The following is an 18,502-nucleotide window of genomic DNA, read 5'->3' on the forward strand; positions in this document are numbered from 1 at the left end:
AGCTAACCCTGTTTTTCCAGTGCTATGCTTGTTGATCCGATAAACCATATCAGACATTTCAGACATTCCGAGTTCGACACATGAGAGAAAAGATACAGGAACCAATCAAAGTACAATTGGCCCCGCGATTAAAACAACTCAAAAAATTGTGTATGATATCTTCCTTTATTCCGTAAAATGTCTGATTAATTCCACTGTGCCATCATCGATCACCGATGTCCACAGTTCCTTGTGAGAACCTCGACTCTTCGATAAGGCTTTATTTACATAGAGCCCCAGGGTCCATTCTGTCCCGTGAACCCCCCTTGCGCTGGCGCCGCCTGCTGCATCCACCCCGTGAACGGATTCGTGCCCTGCATGGGCATGGGAGATTGTTGCTGCATACCTTGCGCCGCGAACATCTGCTGTGGCTGAGACTGTTGTGGTTGAAACTGCGTTCCAACACCCATTCCGCCATATGGCGACGGAGTAGTTCGGAACGGCGCCTGAGATTGGGCGAGCATCGGTTGGCCAGCCGTGTAGAATGGGTTCGCCTGAGACTGCGGCGCAAAGGGCTGAGGTGACGGCGCGAACGCTGTAGGCTGTGGCTGGAATGACGTTGGCTGCTGTTGCAAGAATGTTGGGGTGGGTTGTGGAAACGGATTTTGTTGTGGTGCAAAAGGCTGTGATTGGAACGGCTGCTGCATCTGCATCTGTCCCTGTGCATGAGATTGGGCGGCAAGCATTTGTGCGAAAGGGTTCGCTGCACCAGTGCCAGCGGAAGAGAATGTGTTTGGAGCACCGAAGCTCGCGGACTGTGCTTGCGTCTGCATCTGTGGCTGAGTTTGGAAGGGTGGTGTACCCATATTGTTCATACTCAACCCAGAAGAGATGCCAGGGCCCATCCCCATCCCACCCCCAACGGCCAAATGTGGAGAGATACCGGTAGCATTCGTTCCAGGACTAAGACCCATTCCGTTCCCAAAAGGTGTCGTGCCTGCGGTAGGAAATGGGTTGTGATTAGGAAGGGCAAGAGGTTGCGATGTCTGGTACTGTAAAGGAAGCGACGAGTTCTGTGCAGGGCCTTGAAGAGCCGCAAGGTCGGACCAAACGCCGCTTGCCGGCTGCTGCATTTGTTGCGCCTGCTGTTGCTGCTGAAAAGCAGAAGGCGGTTGAGTAGCGGAACGGTTAGGTAAAGAATGTTGAAAGGTCGACGGCGGAGTGGCCGTCGAGGGTATTTGGGGTAGAGTTTGACTGGAGGTGAGCGGGCGAGCAGACGACGCCGTTGGGTTTCCTAATGGAGCGGTCTGCGAACGCTGTGGAGATGAAGAAGGAAGTGCTTTCACGGAAGCTGCAGACCTGGATGGTCCAAGGTGCGCTGCGACGATGGCAGAACGTGATACGAACTTCTTAAACTCGTATTTGTCTGATGGGTGGCTCAGTCGCAGACAGTGATCAGATAGGGCAAGACTTACCACGAATAAATTTCTCCAATTCACTATCCCTCTCAGAGTCTACCATGTTCGTCGGTGGTGGATTACGAACTTCATCTGGATTATAAAATTGATTTGATTTGATGTTTCCGATCTGACGCATATTCTGAAAAATGATAGGTCAGCCAGAATATAGAGGAGTGAATCTCAGCCGATGCACCTACTTCTACTTGCTCCTTCGTCCACGAATCCAATGTCAAGCTCTTCCTATAGATCGTATTAGAGCTTGTCCAGTGCAGGGAGATAAAACGGCATAAATGCGTACACTTTCGAGATGTGGGTACCAATCTTTCGATGAATACTGGCACAGTTGACACTGAGGGTTGGATTCATGAGTTGTGCAGGCAGCAAGCGAACGGACAACACACCAAATGAATATCCCCAAATTATGGGATGACCACCGGGGGTTTCGGGTCTTACAATCTGCGCATATGTCTGGAAGTGGTATTCAGTAAACGCTGGCTACCCTGAGTGGGCGTCGAGGCTAGGGCTGTATCAGTACTGACAACCGGTCGGCGTTCTATGTCCATGTAACATATAAATGAACGCTTCTTATGATCGTTCAAATCTAAAGAGCACTCAAGTGCGAGTGAAGACAGCCCTAGTGGACGCATTCCACATATACTGAAGAATTAATATGTACTGCTCACCATTGCCTGGTTTCATCACCAAATCGATTACCGCCTTCGAATTTCTCTCTGCCGCAATTTTGCTCGTTCCAGACATGATTGAATAAAGGAGATAATTTATCTTCTAGCAATGTGGACTTTTTAGAACGAAATATAGAGGTTGGTGGACAGATGGTGACCGTATTAGTCGGTGCCAGGCGACGAGACGCGAAGGCCGCCTAGATCTTATCTTATCGCTCCTGCTTTACCCCATTATTTGGCAACGGCTTCGGACCCCTCAGCACTGCACCGTTCAATCCCTTGCGATCTAACCTAATCGTGTACATATATTTCGCTTTTTATCCATGAATGAACGACCAACTCACCGATTTATCACAAATCATAGACAATCATGGCCGATTTACCCACAGATGTCCTGCAGCTTTATGCGACGCATCCTTTCGACTCCGACGAACTGTACCAGGTGAGTATATATCTCCCGGGCACGGAAGCGAACAATCTGAGCCTTTCAAAATCCTGAAAGCAAGGTCTATCGAGCATAATCTCGAATGACGCCCTGGCCGCAACACCTGACGAGGAGAAGGAAGCGTTACTGAGGAGAACGAGAATATTCTACTTTGAAAAGTACGCATCTATAGATTTCGCAACCTCAAAATCTCGCTCAACTCATTGGCATTAGAATTAAGGGTTTGACCATCTCGGAAGATGAAGCCAGAAGAGCGGAGGGTACTAGTCAATTATACACCTGTGCCGACTGCTCCCTCTAAGTTCACCTTGGCAGAGCTTTACGCCAAGCCCACCAATATGAGCCCTGATACAAGTGCACTGCAGGCTCCTTCAGAATTCGGAGAAGAGCAAGGAAAAGAACCCCGACATCTTTCATTTGCAGAGTTGAAAACGCTGATAGAACAAGGGAGGACGGACGAGATTCCATACAACAAACAGATTCCCGACAAACTCAACGTCAGTTTTGAAAGTTCAATATCGCTTTACCGGACCTGACACTCTTCCATCGAACAGGATGCGCCCCCGAGCACATCAACGGTACCTCAAAGGAGGAAGCCTTGGGAGCTGGGAACGGCACAGGCAGCTGAGTCTAGCTGATCGCCTCTGGTGCGATGCGACGTGTTGTGTACGTCGATACGTCAATGAAAACATGACCATAGCATGTATTATACGCATGCTAGAAGATATGCTAGTTCACAGAGCAATAAAACGCATAACAGAGTAGACAACTAAGAGATATGGGCGAGTATATCATAAGAGGAAGAGACAGATGGGCTGATCAGTCCTCGTCATCGTCTCGTCCAGGTCGGAACAAGGCCAGAAGATCGTCCATCCCAAGCTTCGAGTTCTTGAGCTTGTCACCACTTAAAGCCGCGTTAGTAAGTGCGCGCTTCGTATTTTGCAGGTCGAGAATACGCTCCTCGACCGTTTGCTCAATAGTCAACTTGTAGATGTTGACATCTCTCTGCTGTCCGAAACGATGTGCTCGATCGAATGCTTGGTCCTGAGTTAGAAGACAACAAAATTAACATGTAGGTTAGCAGGCGAGAGTTGACAGAAGATCACCTCCAAGGCGGGATTCCACCACATATCAACAAGGATGACATTGTTGCACGAAGTTAAATTAAGGCCTAGTGAGTGAGGAAGGATATCAGAAACAACCTGTGATACCCCCAAGCAAGCACATACCAGTACTACCAGCCTTGAAGGAGATCAGAATAACAGTTGTACTCTTGCTAGTACGAATTTTCTCCAGGCTAGCCTCGCGCTTATCCTTCGACATCGACCCATCATCTGCGTACTGAGATCAGCAACGCGATCTTATACAGGTGTCTGCGATGAAAGACTCACAACGAACATACTTGACCCGAGCATCTTTAAGAAATATCTCCAGTATATCTAACATGGAGGTGAACTGCGAGAAGATGATTGTCTTCTCGCCATTCGGATTGCCGTCTTCGTCTGACCGATCTGTAATGTCCTCCAGGAGTTCCAGGATTTTGCGTATTTTAGCAGAATCAGGCGGCAGGTTGGAGTCGGCACGCTTCGCGATGGATTTGCGCCGCGCATTGTTAGCGATGGGAGCACATTCTTCGCAATGATTTTCGGAGTCAGGAGCCACGTTGTCTTTAGTCAGGCTAAGGTTGACGAATATGCGTCTCGTCAGATCAACGCCAGGCATGGCGGTAGTCCTACTCACGATGTTTGGCAGACCTGGCACGTCCGCCCTAGGCCCATCTGACCAAGCATGTCCGCTAGGTCGTCGGCTTCTGAATCTGAATCGTTTTCATCCTTCTTCGACGCCTGAGGCTGTACAGCATCTTTGTCTTTGTTGTAGTCTTGAGACACCAGAGCGGGGTGGTCGCATGCTAGGATCCCTTGTCAACCCCAATACCTAGAGATCAAAAGCACGTTTCTTACCTTGACGCAAGCGGAGAAGCAGGACCAAAACGGACGTATAGCTTTTAGACAAATCTCCGCTCTTGGCTAGTTTTTGCATGACCGCCTCAATTCTCTGTTCCAGCCCTACATAGAATGCACGCTCTTCGGGATCAAATTCGCAAGGAACAATGGTCAAATGGCGTTTAGGCAACTCCAGAAGAGGTTTTCCGTTCAGCGTATCCGTCTTCTTTCGCCGAAGCATGATGGCTTTCAGCACAACCTGCAACAAGGTGTCAGGTAAGATAACCACAAAATAGGGATAGCGACTGACATGCAAGCGTTTCATTGGCCGGGCAGTTTTACCAGATTTGACAGGCTTGACAATTTGTTCATTAAATGTGGGCCAGTCATTCAGAGGTCTGATCCGCAAAAATGCGACCAGAGAGTACAGTTCCTCGACATTGTTCTGCCTATTTGTGGAGAGAAATCAATGACATACTTGTAAGTCATTCACACCTGGCGCTTACAGAGGGGTCCCCGTAAGACACCAGCGATATTTTCCCTCCAAAGCACAGCAGGCCTTAGCGGCCAGGGTGCTCCGATTCTTGATTGTGTGTGCCTCGTCTGAAATATCATACTTAGTGGACGAAAGAGGTACAATAACATGCTGGCATACCGAGCACGATACGCCACCATTTGATTCGGAACAAGGCATCCTTCTTCTTCGAGGCTACGCCTTTCTTTTTTGTCGCTTTGATTGTACGGCCGAATTGCTCTTGATCAGAAGAATCATCGTCCGAGTTTTCAGTCTTCTTCTTGCTTTTATTTTTGCCTTCGTCCTTGGCGTCGGGCCTGTAGGCGCCAAATTCACTAGCGACAATGCTGTAGGAAGTGACAACGACGTTGGCCCTCTTGAACTGGTCCGGATCTACGTGCGTCTTGTCAGATAGTAGAGGGGAAGATACGTTCAGGCTCACTAGTCGTCCTCGAAGGACCATGGTGTTCGATGACACTCATGCCGACTGCCATCTTCCTGATTTCAGCAGCCCATTGACCAACCAAGCTCACAGGACAGACAACGCTATAAGCTGGTCAGTACATATTCTGCTCATCTGCAGAGGCAGTCTTACAGAGTACACGGATTCCATCCATCTCGCTCGTCGGATTTACGTGGTCGACCCTCAACGATTCTCGTCAATGTTTGTATGGTCTTCCCAAGGCCCATATCATCGGCAAGGATACCACCCAGCTTCTTGCCTGTCTCGCGCTCCCTCATCCAGCGACGACCAATAACTTGATGAGGGAGAAGAGTAATGCCGTCACGAAAGCCTTCCACGATAGCTTCGGACATATCAAGAGCAACTCCGTCTTTGTCTTCCTCGTGGCCATCGAATGATTGTTGAAATAAATCCTTGAGATCCTTCTCGGCGTCATGAGTGCTCTTCTTAGGGTCATAGACAACGTCTACGTTTCCAACGTCAAAGGACTCCCAGGGCGTATCAGATTCAGGAGCTTTAGGAGCTGGACGAGGGATGTCACGATTTGATGGGACGTGAATTGGTTGGGCCGGCCCAATGCGATTCTTGGCGACATTTTCAAGTGCTGTCCGGAGGGGTGGATTGGTCACCGTCGTTCGTGGCGGGGGCGCCCTGTTATAAAAAGGGGGCCGATAGTCAGATAATAGCCCGAGTAGAATAGTGTAGTCCCTCACACGATCTCTTGAACCTCCTCATCCGAATCTAACACGTGTAGGATGTCGTTGCTCTGTTCAGTGGACGTAGCAGAGGCAGAGCTAGTTGACGCAGAACTCGCTGATGATATCGACTGACGAGTCTGTGAGTATCCACAGCTTTCCAAATTATAGGAAGTCATCTGGAGTACTGACAATGGCAGATTGGGGAGATTGAGCCACGCTAGGCATGCGTTTCCCCTTTCCAGCAACAGGTTGGGGTTGCATGTCTATCATACGACGGCGGCTGGTAAAGTTCAGGCTATCAGTTGAGCAGATATTTACGTTCTATGGCTCACATCTCTTCCATCTCAGCGCGAATATTGACGTGAATGAAGAGAAGAACAAGGTCAAGATAAAAGAGACGCAGACGCGTCGAACAACACGTTTCTAATATCGCGGTCACGTGATTGTTATGGGACGTATCACTGACACATTGCCCCTCCGTCTCCTCACTGCGCGCAGCGCGTTAGCTCGGACCAGTCTCGGACTATTTTGACACAGTTATTTTTTTGAAGCAGAGAAATTTGATTCGTCTCAACTGCTAGAGAGAGCACCTGCGTTACTACTACGGATTACTCCTCCAGATGTGTACTAAAAATCGAACTCCTTGTCGTTACCTCTACTGTTTGTTCACGGCGAGTTCCAATCTACAAGCTCTTATCTACCCGGTGGATCCTAAGAGCGCTCACCTTGTATGAGCTTCGAATACAAAGACATGTTGTTATCAGTGTTCGACAACCTGAGTAGTTCAAAGCCCTCTTAGATTGGTGAGCCGTTTCTGCACAAAACACAAAAAAATATCCATGAGGCGATTTTGGCTTCGTAGAAATCAAACTGCGGTCGGCTCGCGCAGCAAATAGTGGTAATTCCTGAATTCGAAAAGGCGCGCATAGACCCAGAAGGAATGAAAACGAAATCTACTTGTTGATTTTGATGAATAGTCCGAATGCACCGCCGCACGTTCCATCAAGGATTCAGGCCTATTCAGGCCTTGAGAGTATTCCAAACTTCCCTGTTATAGTGTAAAGTGGCACCTCTGAATTCACGGCGCTCTCGGGGGCATCATTGTACCGTCATCTACCGTATACCCAATCGATTGCGACTATCACCGGTCAGAAGGCAGATCAGATGATGAATGCTGAGATGCACCTGATTGTGTTGTATTACTCTGTAAGTCCTTGTTTTTTCGATCATCATCGCAGAGATGTGGTAAACAGGGAGGCGTTTGATTATCGATCACCAACCCGTGGCGTGGCGTATTGTCTAGATAGGCCTTTTCGAATAGAAGCCCTATCCTCAGAAGATGAATCAACCAATCAGCATCAGCCTACGCCGCCGCCTTCCTCGTCATTCATTCCCGAATCAACAGATGTTCCAATGGTGATGCGCAGACAGGGCCCAAAATCTAGCCACGATCTAGACGATTGCAACCACGAGGTGGGAATTCAGCTCCAAGCTCGCTTGTTCTGATTGATCCAGGATCAGGGTAACTTCGGGGGACATCTCGCGAAGTATAAAAGACATTCTTACCGTCCAAATTTCATCACTCCACTTCCCTTTCCCTCTCGACTGCTCCCGTCTAAGGCGACATCTGACTAGAGCTCAGGCAACATGGAGATCTTAGGCGACACCGGCGGCTAGAATCTGACGAGATTATTCAAGCACAAGAATGAGAGATACTCAGTATTTGTTAACTATCTGCAGAGCCGTTCGACGATGCTGACCAGACTTCTCGCAGAGCTGCTAGTAAGAAATTCGGTAAGATCTACTACAAGGGGCATTTTTGAAATATTACTGACTGCCAGGTCTTCCTAGATGACGAACTCAACGCGAAAACTCAACATTCAAAACTCTGAACGGATTTGTCCTGTGCTCGTCAGCCTCGCTTCATCTGCGCTCCTGTTTTGTGGCTTTGTTATTTTCTCGTCGATGTACCTTCTTACGCCTTATCCGTGGGTTTGATGCATGTTCCACTTCCCGATGTTTTTTCTCTTCGTCTTCTTTGGTTCTTTACCCTTTTTTTCGGGCAATTGTCTCGGCGATTGTCCGTTCTGCGTATGCAGCAGTGGCGTTTCAGCGGGCGGTGAGTGTTTATGGGCGAGGAGGACCGGACCCGTGTCCCTAGGAGTCGCAAAAAAAAGGCCCAGGGTTTTAGCCGCTCGCTTGCTTTCAATGGCCAGGGACGTCATTGCTGCATACGTAGAGTTTAATAGATGATCCTGAAAAAAAAAACAGGCGCAATACATGCACTAAGCGCGATACATGAGCGAGAAAGGTATAAAAAATGAAGAAAGCAGAGAGAATACCCAAGCTGTGATCGTTGACGAGCATGGAGCAGGACGAGATTTTGATCAGTCTGGACACGAGTAAATTTTCTAAGATGTGCCGACGAGTTGTTATTCTGGGTCCAATGATCATCTTGGCTGAGAGCCGCCATCTAGCACCCAGGGCGAACGAGCGTCGACCCGAGGAAGGGCTGTATAATCCACTCCATTTACCGAACAAGACCAGAGCCGGACAGAGTCATTTACATTGCGCTGAGTTGGAGTGACGGCACGAGAAGCGCAATTGGATATCCGGGCGAAGATTGCGCGGATGTACATGATAGGCGAATAAGATCCCGATAAGTTTGGGAAAAGTTGGTACGGATAAGGAGGATCTGAATTCGTACCTGTCATCTTAGAACGATAGACCCGCAAGGTCTAAAATTGATGGAATGTCTACTAATCACAATTGACGCGCCCTGGACCAAGAGCTGCAAGATATATGCCGGATGACAGAGAACTTGAAAATTTAATCCAGAGTTCGAGCTCTCGATAGCTTATATGCTCCAGAATCGAATAGATACGGTGCAATGAGCTGTAACGAGGTCATACAGCCTTGCATGCTGAGGCTATGACCTATTTTGGCGGACAAATCAATTTGAGATAACCTCTGAAAATATTGGAGAAATACTGGAGGATAATTGAGCTCATTGTAACAAAGTGATTGAAGGAACCAGAGAACGTTAGCTCACCTGCTGTTTGATTCCGTCGTAGGTGTCAGGCAATGTGCCGCAGCAGATCAATGCTCAAGTGACAAGGTTCTGAGACAGTCACCAGCTTGTAATGTTCAACGTTCAACATCGGGTCTCCTTCACTAGGAAACGTCATTCATGTGTAGAAAACTCCAAATCTCACCAAAGGCGGCGCGGCGACAGTTGTCGCTCCGCCGGCAGTCTCCGACGTCGCCTGAAGGTGACCATCAATGCTATGCACTTGAGTGACCTCCATGACGCATAGTGCCCTTCATCAGGAAACCCGACAGCCCATGGAAATATAGATCCTTATCAGCTGTAGTTTTCGTCAATTTTCGAGGTGCACGGTAAGACATTCTTGAAATGGGAATTGGTTTGTACAAACATCCTTTTCAGGGCGCCGAGCCCTTGCGCGCACTTTCTCGCCATCTTTGAAAAGTGGTCTGTTGATAGCTTTGAATTTTCTCTTGGGACGCGTATAGAGCCCTTCTCAACATCGCCAGCCTTCAAGCTTCGAGTCGTCCGTTTGTAGTAAGTTCATCATTGATTCTTTATCGATCTCTATTGTCCCTCGCCATCTACCAAGACTGATTAACCCGTGCTTCGTATAATATACTTAGAATTGATTCAGCGCAGTACTACCGCACAGCGTCTCAAATCTGCCTTCTTTTTCTCTCACACGCCTACAGAAATGTCTTCAGCTAGACCAACGTCTGCATGGGAGCTGCTGATCACGCCACCCGCTCCCTTCGACTCAATCGTCAATCAGCCTGCTTCCGAAGCGCAATCCGGTCCCACGAGCTCACAGGACTGGGCCACCTCAGCCTTGGTCAACTTCAGGCTGGCCAAGATGCCTTGGGATTGGGCAGGCGATGAAGATATGCCCCATTTTGAAGAGGTAATGGCACGAGCGGACGTGTCTAAATCAACGTCGCATATCCCCAGAATATCGTTCAGCACTCCCAGGAATGAAGCAGACATCAGGCGAGTCAAATGTCGCCACTCAAGATTGGCGTCAATCTCACTATGTCTTTTCAGATCGGCCTGTGAAGTTCAGGTCACCATACCTGTGCTGAATATTGCAGAAAATTGGCAGAAAGAACTTGGTCTTCTGGATTCATGCAGATTCACCAAGGGCCTCACGATTGCGCTTGAAATTATCAGCGAGGAGGCACCCGAGCGCGTTCGCATCCAAACCCAGATTTTTGACCGTATGTAGTAGCTCTGTATTCTACGGTTTTGACTTACTGAACGCATTCAAATGCTCATCGAATAACACAGATCCTCACTTCAATAAGATCTTCATCTTCTCAGATTGTCTTCCTGCGGCCACGCCCAGCGTCAACATGCAACACGAGATATGGGTAACGTTCCAAAATGAAGTATCAGAGATGGACACCGTCAATATGTCCGTAGATGGAGTGCCGCCACCATTTGCTGCTAACGCCTACCTCAAAGCGTCCCAATTTTTCAACATCGGCTCGCAAGAGGCGCAGGAGTCTGCTTCAGCGGAGGGTAAATCATTGTTAAAGGGTCTGGTGGCCGTGCAACATGAGGTATCTTGTATGCGTGCAAAGCAAGGATGATTCATTGATGTGTCTCCGCCCACAGATAGCCGGCCGCATTAACGCAAGTGACGTTCAAACGATTGCCAACGCACAAATCTCGCTCAGCGAAGACGGTCACTTTGGGTCGGTAGCGACAACAATGGCAAGCTTACAGCGTGCCATCCAGCATGGCTACCATTACGGTGTTGACTACGTCTACATCACTGACTATCTCAACGTGATCGCGTTGAGACTCCCCAGGCACGCGACTGCCGGAAACGCTTCGTCGGAAAACATATACGATGTACAATGGGCCCTTGTAGAGAGAGAGGAAGCAAGGCTGCTTCTCGCTTTTCTGCTTTGGAAGAGCATGAAAGGTTTGAAGAAGCTTTTGAGCAAGGCAGATGAAGTGTTTGCGCCAGCTACTGTGTAAGCCGCAGGTTGTTGTTCTGAATAGAGATGGCTAGAAGTCCTCAAGAAGGCTAGAACCCGTTCGCACGAATGTTTCAATGAACGTGTTCCAAGTTTCTTGTGCGGCATCCTAGGTAAACTGTAGATCGTGAGCATACTTTTGTGATCCAGGAAATTCCAGCGCGTTATTTTGGTAGAATAGACCAAATGTGAGCTAGTCGTGCCGCCACGGACGGCCACCACACTGCGCACAAGAGCCTGCGTTTTATTCATAATTTTAACTCAATACGAGCCATATTTGGGCTTTTGTAAGGGATTCTCCATCGAATCTCAGCGCTGCGCGCATTGTCTCCGAAAGACAGTTCGTGACGTGCAGTCACGAGGTCAGTCACACATCAACTTGTTCAGTGGCCGTTTGAGCTTTGGACACTCTTTGGACCCTCCAGTCTATGTAAACCGCCAGACCAACCCTCAGCATGCACATCTTGTAACCCAATGGACACTGCTACCATACGAGCTATGATGTCCGAGGAGGCATCATCCATTGGAAGGTACGTCACCCGCCATCGTAGAAATGGGATCACCCAACGTTCATACCGATGATAGGGAGGCGAAGAGGCTCCATCAAGACCTCAAAGCTGTCCTCGCAAAATCTCGAGAACCTTGGGACAGGGAGATTGAATTCCAGCGAAAGAAGTGCGTTTCTTATCCACAGATCCTGACAGAGCTTGCGAGTTGATTTTACCACAGCCTTCAGAAACAATACCTAACACTCCTCCTCACGTACCCTCACGCCAAGGAATCTAAAGATGCTGAAACCCATCTCTGGATGTCTACTTCCTATGCTCTTATCACCCTTTACAAAAAGCACCTGGTGACCGTTGAGAATTCCCTGCGCGATGGCGGCGCGCAGAAGCAGCCGGGGCGGCCACAGCGCCACGGTCCCGTGGAACACCGCAAGCTAATGCAGCGTTTCAAGCAGTTTCTAGCTCAAGAAGAGAAATTCTGGACGCAGTTGGTCGTCCGTCTTCAACGCCAATTCGAGCTCACAGAGGCCCGTGCGGCCCTCGTTCAGCTCGGTCTTCTTTCCTCATCCGATGATCCGGCCACCGACGCAGGCAATGTAGCAGAAGACGACGTGAGCACAGGAAGAAGTCATTTTCGCTTTCCCCCCGAACCGCACGACCCCCAATCACCACTTACACCCGCACGACATGCGAGTCATCTGACAACGCTGGCGAAGGCCCTTATCTGTCTCGGCGACCTGGCGCGCTATCGGGAGCAATACAGTGAAGCGAACGGGCGGCCTCGTCCCGGGAACGAACAGGGGCAACGCCGCGGTGGTCGCAATCGGCGACAGGCTGCTGAACAAACGAAGTCGCGTAATTATGACAAGGCAAGAATGTGCTACGAGCGCGCGCGCGACCTGGTTCCAAACGAAGGCAATGCTTCTCATCAGCTCGCGATCCTGGCATCGTACCAGAAGGACACGTTTGAGAGTCTGGTTCACTATTATAGGGCTATATGCGTACAAGTGTCGTACGACCCTGCTGCTGAAAACATGGGCAACGTACTCTCAAAGTTTCTGGATGTGTGGCACACGAAACGAGGTAAGGCCAAGGCTTCTCCAGAAAACGAGAACGTCAGAGACCAGGCCCGTACGTTTAAGGATGATGTAGTACTCGTCCATGCACTTTGGAGGCGGACACGCGAGCAGTGAGTGGCATGACGCATGACCCATAAAGATTCTGACCTCGCTCAGGATGGACACGATTGCACCCGGGCGCGATGATCAACTGGTTGAAGAGTTCTCGACCCTAGTTTCATCGCGCGCTCTTTCCATTGACACGATCCTGAAGGTCTTTGTGCTTGCGCATGGCGCATTGTGGAAGCATCAAATGGTGCACGCCGCCCTGCCCGTATCATCCAAACGCCCAAGCGAACCCATCACCATCGAATCTCGCATCCTCGCCCACATCTTTGCTCTGCATGCTGCCCTGCTCCAACGTGGCACCGCAGAGCTTGAAGAATCGGCAAGGATTGTAGAGGACGACCCGGCCATGCGTATCACTGCGACTTTCCGACGAATGCTTCCCGCGCTACGCGTGGCGGGAAAGTGGCTGCGCGCGAATCTATCGTATGTGCAGGAGCCACCGGCACCGATTGCCCGTATTCGCGAATTCTGGGATACGTACAACGGGTTCGCTACCAGCGTTGCGAGAGTATTCCCACTGGAGGCATTGCCAAGGTTGAGGCAACCCCTCGAAGAAGATGTCGAGCTACGCGCGTATCTCCCGCTGAAGGGGCTGCTTAGCGGTGATGACCAAGACATTGCCAACGCCGGACAAGAACCTGATGTGAAAGAACGCTCGCCGGAACAAGTGCATCCTAATGAAGAGCAACTTATGCGCGTCTGGGATGTCTGGCACGACGCAAAAATGCTGGCGGATGCGAGAGGCACTCCGATGGAGTCGTTTGATCACACATCAAGACAAGCTCAACGTGGGGAAGTCAATGATCAGAATATTACACACGTGTCGAAGGCCGTTGACGAGACTGATTGGCGAGCGCTGTCTCCCGCGAAAATCAAGACCGCTGTGATCGAAGTGGATGAGGATGCAAGGACAGAGGCCACGGATCCGGTCGGGGATGTGTTCAGACAGGTTTTGAACGTTTCTGAAGCGCCCGATGATGAGGAAGGGGACGAGATTGTGTGGGACCCTAGGTCTGTTCTTCGGTATCTTCTGCCATGAATTTTTCCTCATGCATAGGGCGAACAGAGTTACTTCCCCGCCTTCCCATACGGGTCCTCTATCGAACATGCCTACCCCTCATGCCCAAGCCCACCCGAGCACAAGTCCAATCAGCCCTATCAGCCCCTTGAAACGAAATGTCGATATCAGTCCTGTTTCTGCACCTCATCTTTCCGTCAAAGGGGCCCCCGCCCAAAATGCGAGTTCTGTTGCTACAAATCCGCACAAGACAACAGCACAGGATCTTCTCGATAACGTCCTGGGCCGACGGAGACCTGCGCTGGGGATAGACTTGGGGCCTCGCAACTTGGCGCATCCGCTTCCTCCATCTCAACAACCTTCATACTCTCCTCAACAACCTCTGCACTCGCCCATGGGACAGCAACATTCCGCGCCACCTCCACCACTTCTGTTTGGCCCTACCACCCATGGAGGGTATGGAACCAGCCAATCGATTTGGGCAACCTCGCCAGATGAGGATTCGCTGCAATATCGTCAGCGCCAGCCGTCCGGCTCATATCCCTTCGTACTGCCGTTCGCGGAGAATCCACCGGTTTCGCCTGGTTCATGGCCATCATTTACTCAACCGCAGACGCCTCAGCCACCGGAGATTCGCCCATTACCATCTGCTTCCTTCTCACAGACGCTCATGCCGAACACTCATCGGCGCGTGCCGAGTGCCTCTACGCAGATGGATCATGGCTACGGAGTGTATGATCAACAAGATCCTGTGTTTTATAGCTCAAACTCGCAAAATATTCAGCCTATCGGGTCCTTCGTCTCATCGGTCGCCTCCACCGGTATGAACATCGCCCCACCCGGTCATCCCATGCTTGCCGAGGCTGTGGCTGCGTCTAGATCGTCTTCATCGTTGTATATACAGAACGTGCCTCAGAGCAGACACCGCACGTACGGCTCACTCGACGTGTCCAAGTATGAGCAACAGAGGGTCGGGAGTATATGGGGCGGCGCGGGGTAGTCAAGCCATCACTCCGTTCCGCTCAGGGACACTTTTTTCGACAATCTCTGAGAGCCGAGCTAGCTCGGTCTCATTCTTGCGCATTGAACAACGCCCTGTCTTCGACAGTCACTCGTCCTTTCCCTTGCCTCGGTGTTTTCTGGCTGGGTGCTCTGTTTGATCATGCCAGTCGATGGTCAGCACACTACGGCTCTGGACAACCGCACATGTCGGGCCCCTGCGTTGCCGTTACCGTCGAGTCTCCGCCTCTATGATCAGGTACGATGAATGTGCACACGTACATATGCCAATAACTATTTTTTCCTATTCGTTGTCGTTGCCCCTTGTAACTTTTACTCGTCTCGATGAAGTATTCGATCAGGCAGATCTGTCGTTATAGCCTTGTAGCATCCCGTCTTTATGTTCGCGACCCAATGTGGCTGCCGTTTTTGTTGCCTCCTGAATGAACACCCTTTTAGACCGTTCTGCTCAGATGAAGGCAAGGTATTGTACAAATTCGTCAGATCATGTCCTATATTGGGCAAGCGTCATCGAGGCGGTTCGCGCCCGTGGTTAATCAGATTCCTTTCGCCCATATCTTGATACGACCTTTTGCAACAACCACCATCACTTCAGTGCACAACCGAGGCGACTGCACGTTGGAGGTGACTGCGCAGAGTGCATTCAATCAGAGACTTGGAAGTACGTGACGTGTATCATCCTGAGAATTATTTGTATCGATCTCTAGCAGAACAAATGAGGACACAAGGGTACAAAGATTGGATGCGATTTCCAAAGACTCCGAACATGCCAGAACGAGGCGACGGGCCTCGTTGCAAAGTCTTGCTCGACAGCAACGGTCCTTGGACTCGCGTCCTCATCATGTCCGTTCACGAGTCTATCGATGGCCATGTCGAGACGGAAGAATACGTCTGCCTCATGCCGCGGTGCTATGCAATCCCCCTCATGATGATTAACAAGGCTGTAGCTTTCTACGAGTCTCTGCGGCAACCCAACGGATTCGCCATTGACTTTCCTGCCAAGGAGAAGGGTCTCAGTCTCACATGGAGAAACATGCGTGAATACACGTACATCTGGCGTCTGCGGCATGCCTTCCTCGATGCGATATACGCTGCAAATCACCAAGAAGTGCTGGATGAGAATTGGCGCTGGAAAAAGATACACGGGTATTTATATCGAGAGTACTCGAAGTACGGCCACACCCGCTCACAGCGAAGACTCTACCGCGATGATGAGAAGGCGAAAGGCCGGACCCCTTACACAGTGCCGGACGTGAGCGAAATGAGTTGAGCAGCTCCCCGTTTTTGAGAGCGCTGCTATCTGATCGAGTTTGGTCGTAGATTGGAAAGCGGCGCTTGACGAAGACAGAAAACGTAAGAGATGGCGATCGTTTCTGTGGCGGCATGTGAGCCAGGGGTACGACAGCTTTGGAGAAGAGAACGTGAGGCTGTGGCTAGAATGGCCCAAAAGCAAGTGTTTTTCTGTCGGGGACGATTTAGAGTATGAGGATGGCCACTTTTGGCCAGGAGAGGATCAAGGGCTGGAAAGCGGCAGAGAAAAACGCAAGCGAGAGACATATGAGTCGAGGGGCCCTGGCATTGAGAATGACGAGGAAGAAGGTACGTCGACAGACGATATCACGCAATTTGGGGAAAATGGAGCTAGTTTGAGCATTCTAGAAGCCAGCACATCAACGGCGGTCGCTTCGGTGCGGGGCCGACGGCAGTCGAGCCACATGGAGCAGTCGGTTGTAGAAGAAACAACAATTGCCCCGAAACCGAAGAGGGCCAAGCGGGTGAATGACACCATTCCTGATGAAGCGGATACTATGGAGGTTGATGACGACGAAGAGTACTGGGTGCACGATTGAAATATGTCTTAGACTAGTTTTTCGTCAAATTGGTCAGTATGAGACCGAGCCCGCGCTTTCTATAATGGGCAGCTTGGAGAGGTGTAGTTTGCCTTGTGGTGTATATTCATGAATAGTACGCACTAATTTTCGCATCATGATGCACGAAAAAAAACGGTGTCGATTGCTATGGATCTAACTCATGAACGGTCAACGTCCATAATGCATAATGCACATGTATGGAAATAGTATGTCCATAACACGCTCCTGGAAGCGAGCTCCGATGACACTCGCTGAATACAGACTAATGATACATCAATGGGTCGTTTCAAAGGGTAGAATTGGGCCTCTTACTATGTTGGCGCCGGTCAAGATTGCTGGGGGATACCTCAAAGGCGCGATCCAATTGTGCTGATTGGGTCTGCGCTACGACAGACAAGCAAAGCAGGGTATGATTCACCTTTTTCGACAGTTGGCCCAATGTGGATTGCAGTACTTGGGATTTAGGGCATGCAGGCGAAATCAGGACAGCGCGTCGGTCTTTGTGTTCATGGTCGCCAACCTCGTCATATCCTCAAGAGATTCCACCTACGTTGAAGTGATCCGATCCGGGGAGGTATGTTCGGATGCTTATCTATGCTGCTCGAGCCAATTCATCGCATTTCAGACGCCCTTGAATCTCACCTTGAAATAGCTTGCGGCCCCCAGTGGCTGCTCGATATCCTTCTGTGTCTCATGCACCAGATCTGACAACTGAAGAATTAGTAGATTAGGAGTGAATCGCCGTTTCAGCGTCTGCCATCGACCAACTTCAGTTTTGGTCGATACCCAACGTGCGTGCCTCCGTGGTGCAGCAATCAGGCCGTCACGACGCGTGGGGTCTCGGCAATGAAGAAAGCAAGTCCCAAGAGATGAAAAACGAGATAAAATTGTGGGTGAGCAGGGGTGAGCACATTTAATGCAGACACCCACCACTAATTTTTCGCAGCGACCCTATGTCGAGACCTGAAAGGAAGTGATCTCGTGCTGCGCGTGAACACTGACGTCGTGACGTACCTCCATGCCAGACATTTGGAAGGACTACGGGTAAAAATTCCTTCGGGGTATGTCGACCTCACGTCTGTAAGAGAGAGAGTCGTGTAGCTCCTCGCTATCGTGCCGAAAGCCGTCTAGCCATCCGAACTTCGAATTGTCTGCGGACAGAGTTTGGGCCCTCATGCGATAGAATATCCAGCAATGTCGGTATCCGAGACAGACGTGATCGCGAAAAGGTGACTCGTTCATGAGTTGTACAGCTCTATTTGACGCGACAAGAAGAGGCATTGCAAGGACGAACCGATTCGAAGATGTGCGAACGAAAAGAACACAAGAAGGCTGTGGGACACATTGCAGAAGACGAAGAGCCGGAGCAAAAAGAGAGTAGTCCTCGGACACAGCTGGCTACTCCACTCCCGCCACTCTTCGCTGTTGCATGCAACGACGCCCATGCTCCAGGCGACATCGACGCCAGCCTCAATGGCGTCCTCAGACAGACCAGCCCCGCCGGCTTTCCCCGCGACTCTGACGCATGCAAGCCTCGGCACATTCCGCATGGTAATTACGAGGCCATGTCTGTCCTCCCGGGTGTCCCCCCGTGCATTTGTCGTTCTTTCACGCGTGTGATTTCCAAAGTACAATGGCTATCTCCAAGAAAAGATGCACATGCCGATAGATCAAACGCTCATCG

At 50.2% G+C, this 18,502-nt stretch overlaps 6 protein-coding genes across 6 annotated transcripts; 4 read left to right on the plus strand and 2 right to left on the minus strand.

Annotated features, from left to right (window-relative positions):
- Positions 1-263: 263 nt before the first annotated feature.
- On the minus strand, positions 264-2,198 carry HETIRDRAFT_125561 (uncharacterized protein; the record flags this gene model as incomplete). The annotated part of the gene is made up of 6 exons (XM_009552459.1): positions 264-1,405; positions 1,455-1,578; positions 1,637-1,679; positions 1,738-1,788; positions 1,841-1,907; positions 2,123-2,198. The coding sequence occupies 6 exons, from the start codon at positions 2,196-2,198 to the stop codon at positions 264-266; spliced, it is 1,503 nt and encodes a 500-aa protein (XP_009550754.1).
- A 294-nt stretch (positions 2,199-2,492) lies between these two features.
- HETIRDRAFT_454569 (uncharacterized protein) lies at positions 2,493-3,205 on the plus strand (the record flags this gene model as incomplete). The annotated part of the gene is made up of 5 exons (XM_009552460.1): positions 2,493-2,564; positions 2,625-2,725; positions 2,781-2,827; positions 2,883-3,064; positions 3,122-3,205. The coding sequence occupies 5 exons, from the start codon at positions 2,493-2,495 to the stop codon at positions 3,203-3,205; spliced, it is 486 nt and encodes a 161-aa protein (XP_009550755.1).
- A 181-nt stretch (positions 3,206-3,386) lies between these two features.
- HETIRDRAFT_327143 (uncharacterized protein) lies at positions 3,387-6,050 on the minus strand (the record flags this gene model as incomplete). Its single annotated transcript, XM_009552461.1, has 11 exons — positions 3,387-3,611; positions 3,674-3,738; positions 3,797-3,901; positions 3,959-4,245; positions 4,308-4,476; positions 4,529-4,769; positions 4,821-4,959; positions 5,017-5,113; positions 5,166-5,417; positions 5,467-5,570; positions 5,620-6,050. Coding segments are annotated over 11 exons (2,115 nt in total), but the record flags the coding sequence as incomplete, so codon positions are not given.
- A 3,878-nt stretch (positions 6,051-9,928) lies between these two features.
- Positions 9,929-11,217, plus strand: HETIRDRAFT_327318 (uncharacterized protein; the record flags this gene model as incomplete). Its single annotated transcript, XM_009552462.1, has 3 exons — positions 9,929-10,448; positions 10,519-10,793; positions 10,849-11,217. The coding sequence occupies 3 exons, from the start codon at positions 9,929-9,931 to the stop codon at positions 11,215-11,217; spliced, it is 1,164 nt and encodes a 387-aa protein (XP_009550757.1).
- A 500-nt stretch (positions 11,218-11,717) lies between these two features.
- HETIRDRAFT_460544 (uncharacterized protein) lies at positions 11,718-15,392 on the plus strand (the record flags this gene model as incomplete). The annotated part of the gene is made up of 5 exons (XM_009552463.1): positions 11,718-11,746; positions 11,802-11,891; positions 11,946-12,911; positions 12,958-13,920; positions 13,976-15,392. The coding sequence occupies 5 exons, from the start codon at positions 11,718-11,720 to the stop codon at positions 14,925-14,927; spliced, it is 3,000 nt and encodes a 999-aa protein (XP_009550758.1). The 3' UTR covers positions 14,928-15,392.
- A 137-nt stretch (positions 15,393-15,529) lies between these two features.
- On the plus strand, positions 15,530-16,433 carry HETIRDRAFT_147950 (uncharacterized protein; the record flags this gene model as incomplete). The annotated part of the gene is made up of 3 exons (XM_009552464.1): positions 15,530-15,608; positions 15,658-16,212; positions 16,268-16,433. Coding segments are annotated over exons 2-3 (716 nt in total), but the record flags the coding sequence as incomplete, so codon positions are not given.
- Positions 16,434-18,502: the final 2,069 nt, after the last annotated feature.

This window comes from Heterobasidion irregulare (assembly GCF_000320585.1).
Source record: "Heterobasidion irregulare TC 32-1 unplaced genomic scaffold scaffold_10, whole genome shotgun sequence".
NCBI classification, from domain to species: domain Eukaryota; kingdom Fungi; phylum Basidiomycota; class Agaricomycetes; order Russulales; family Bondarzewiaceae; genus Heterobasidion; species Heterobasidion irregulare.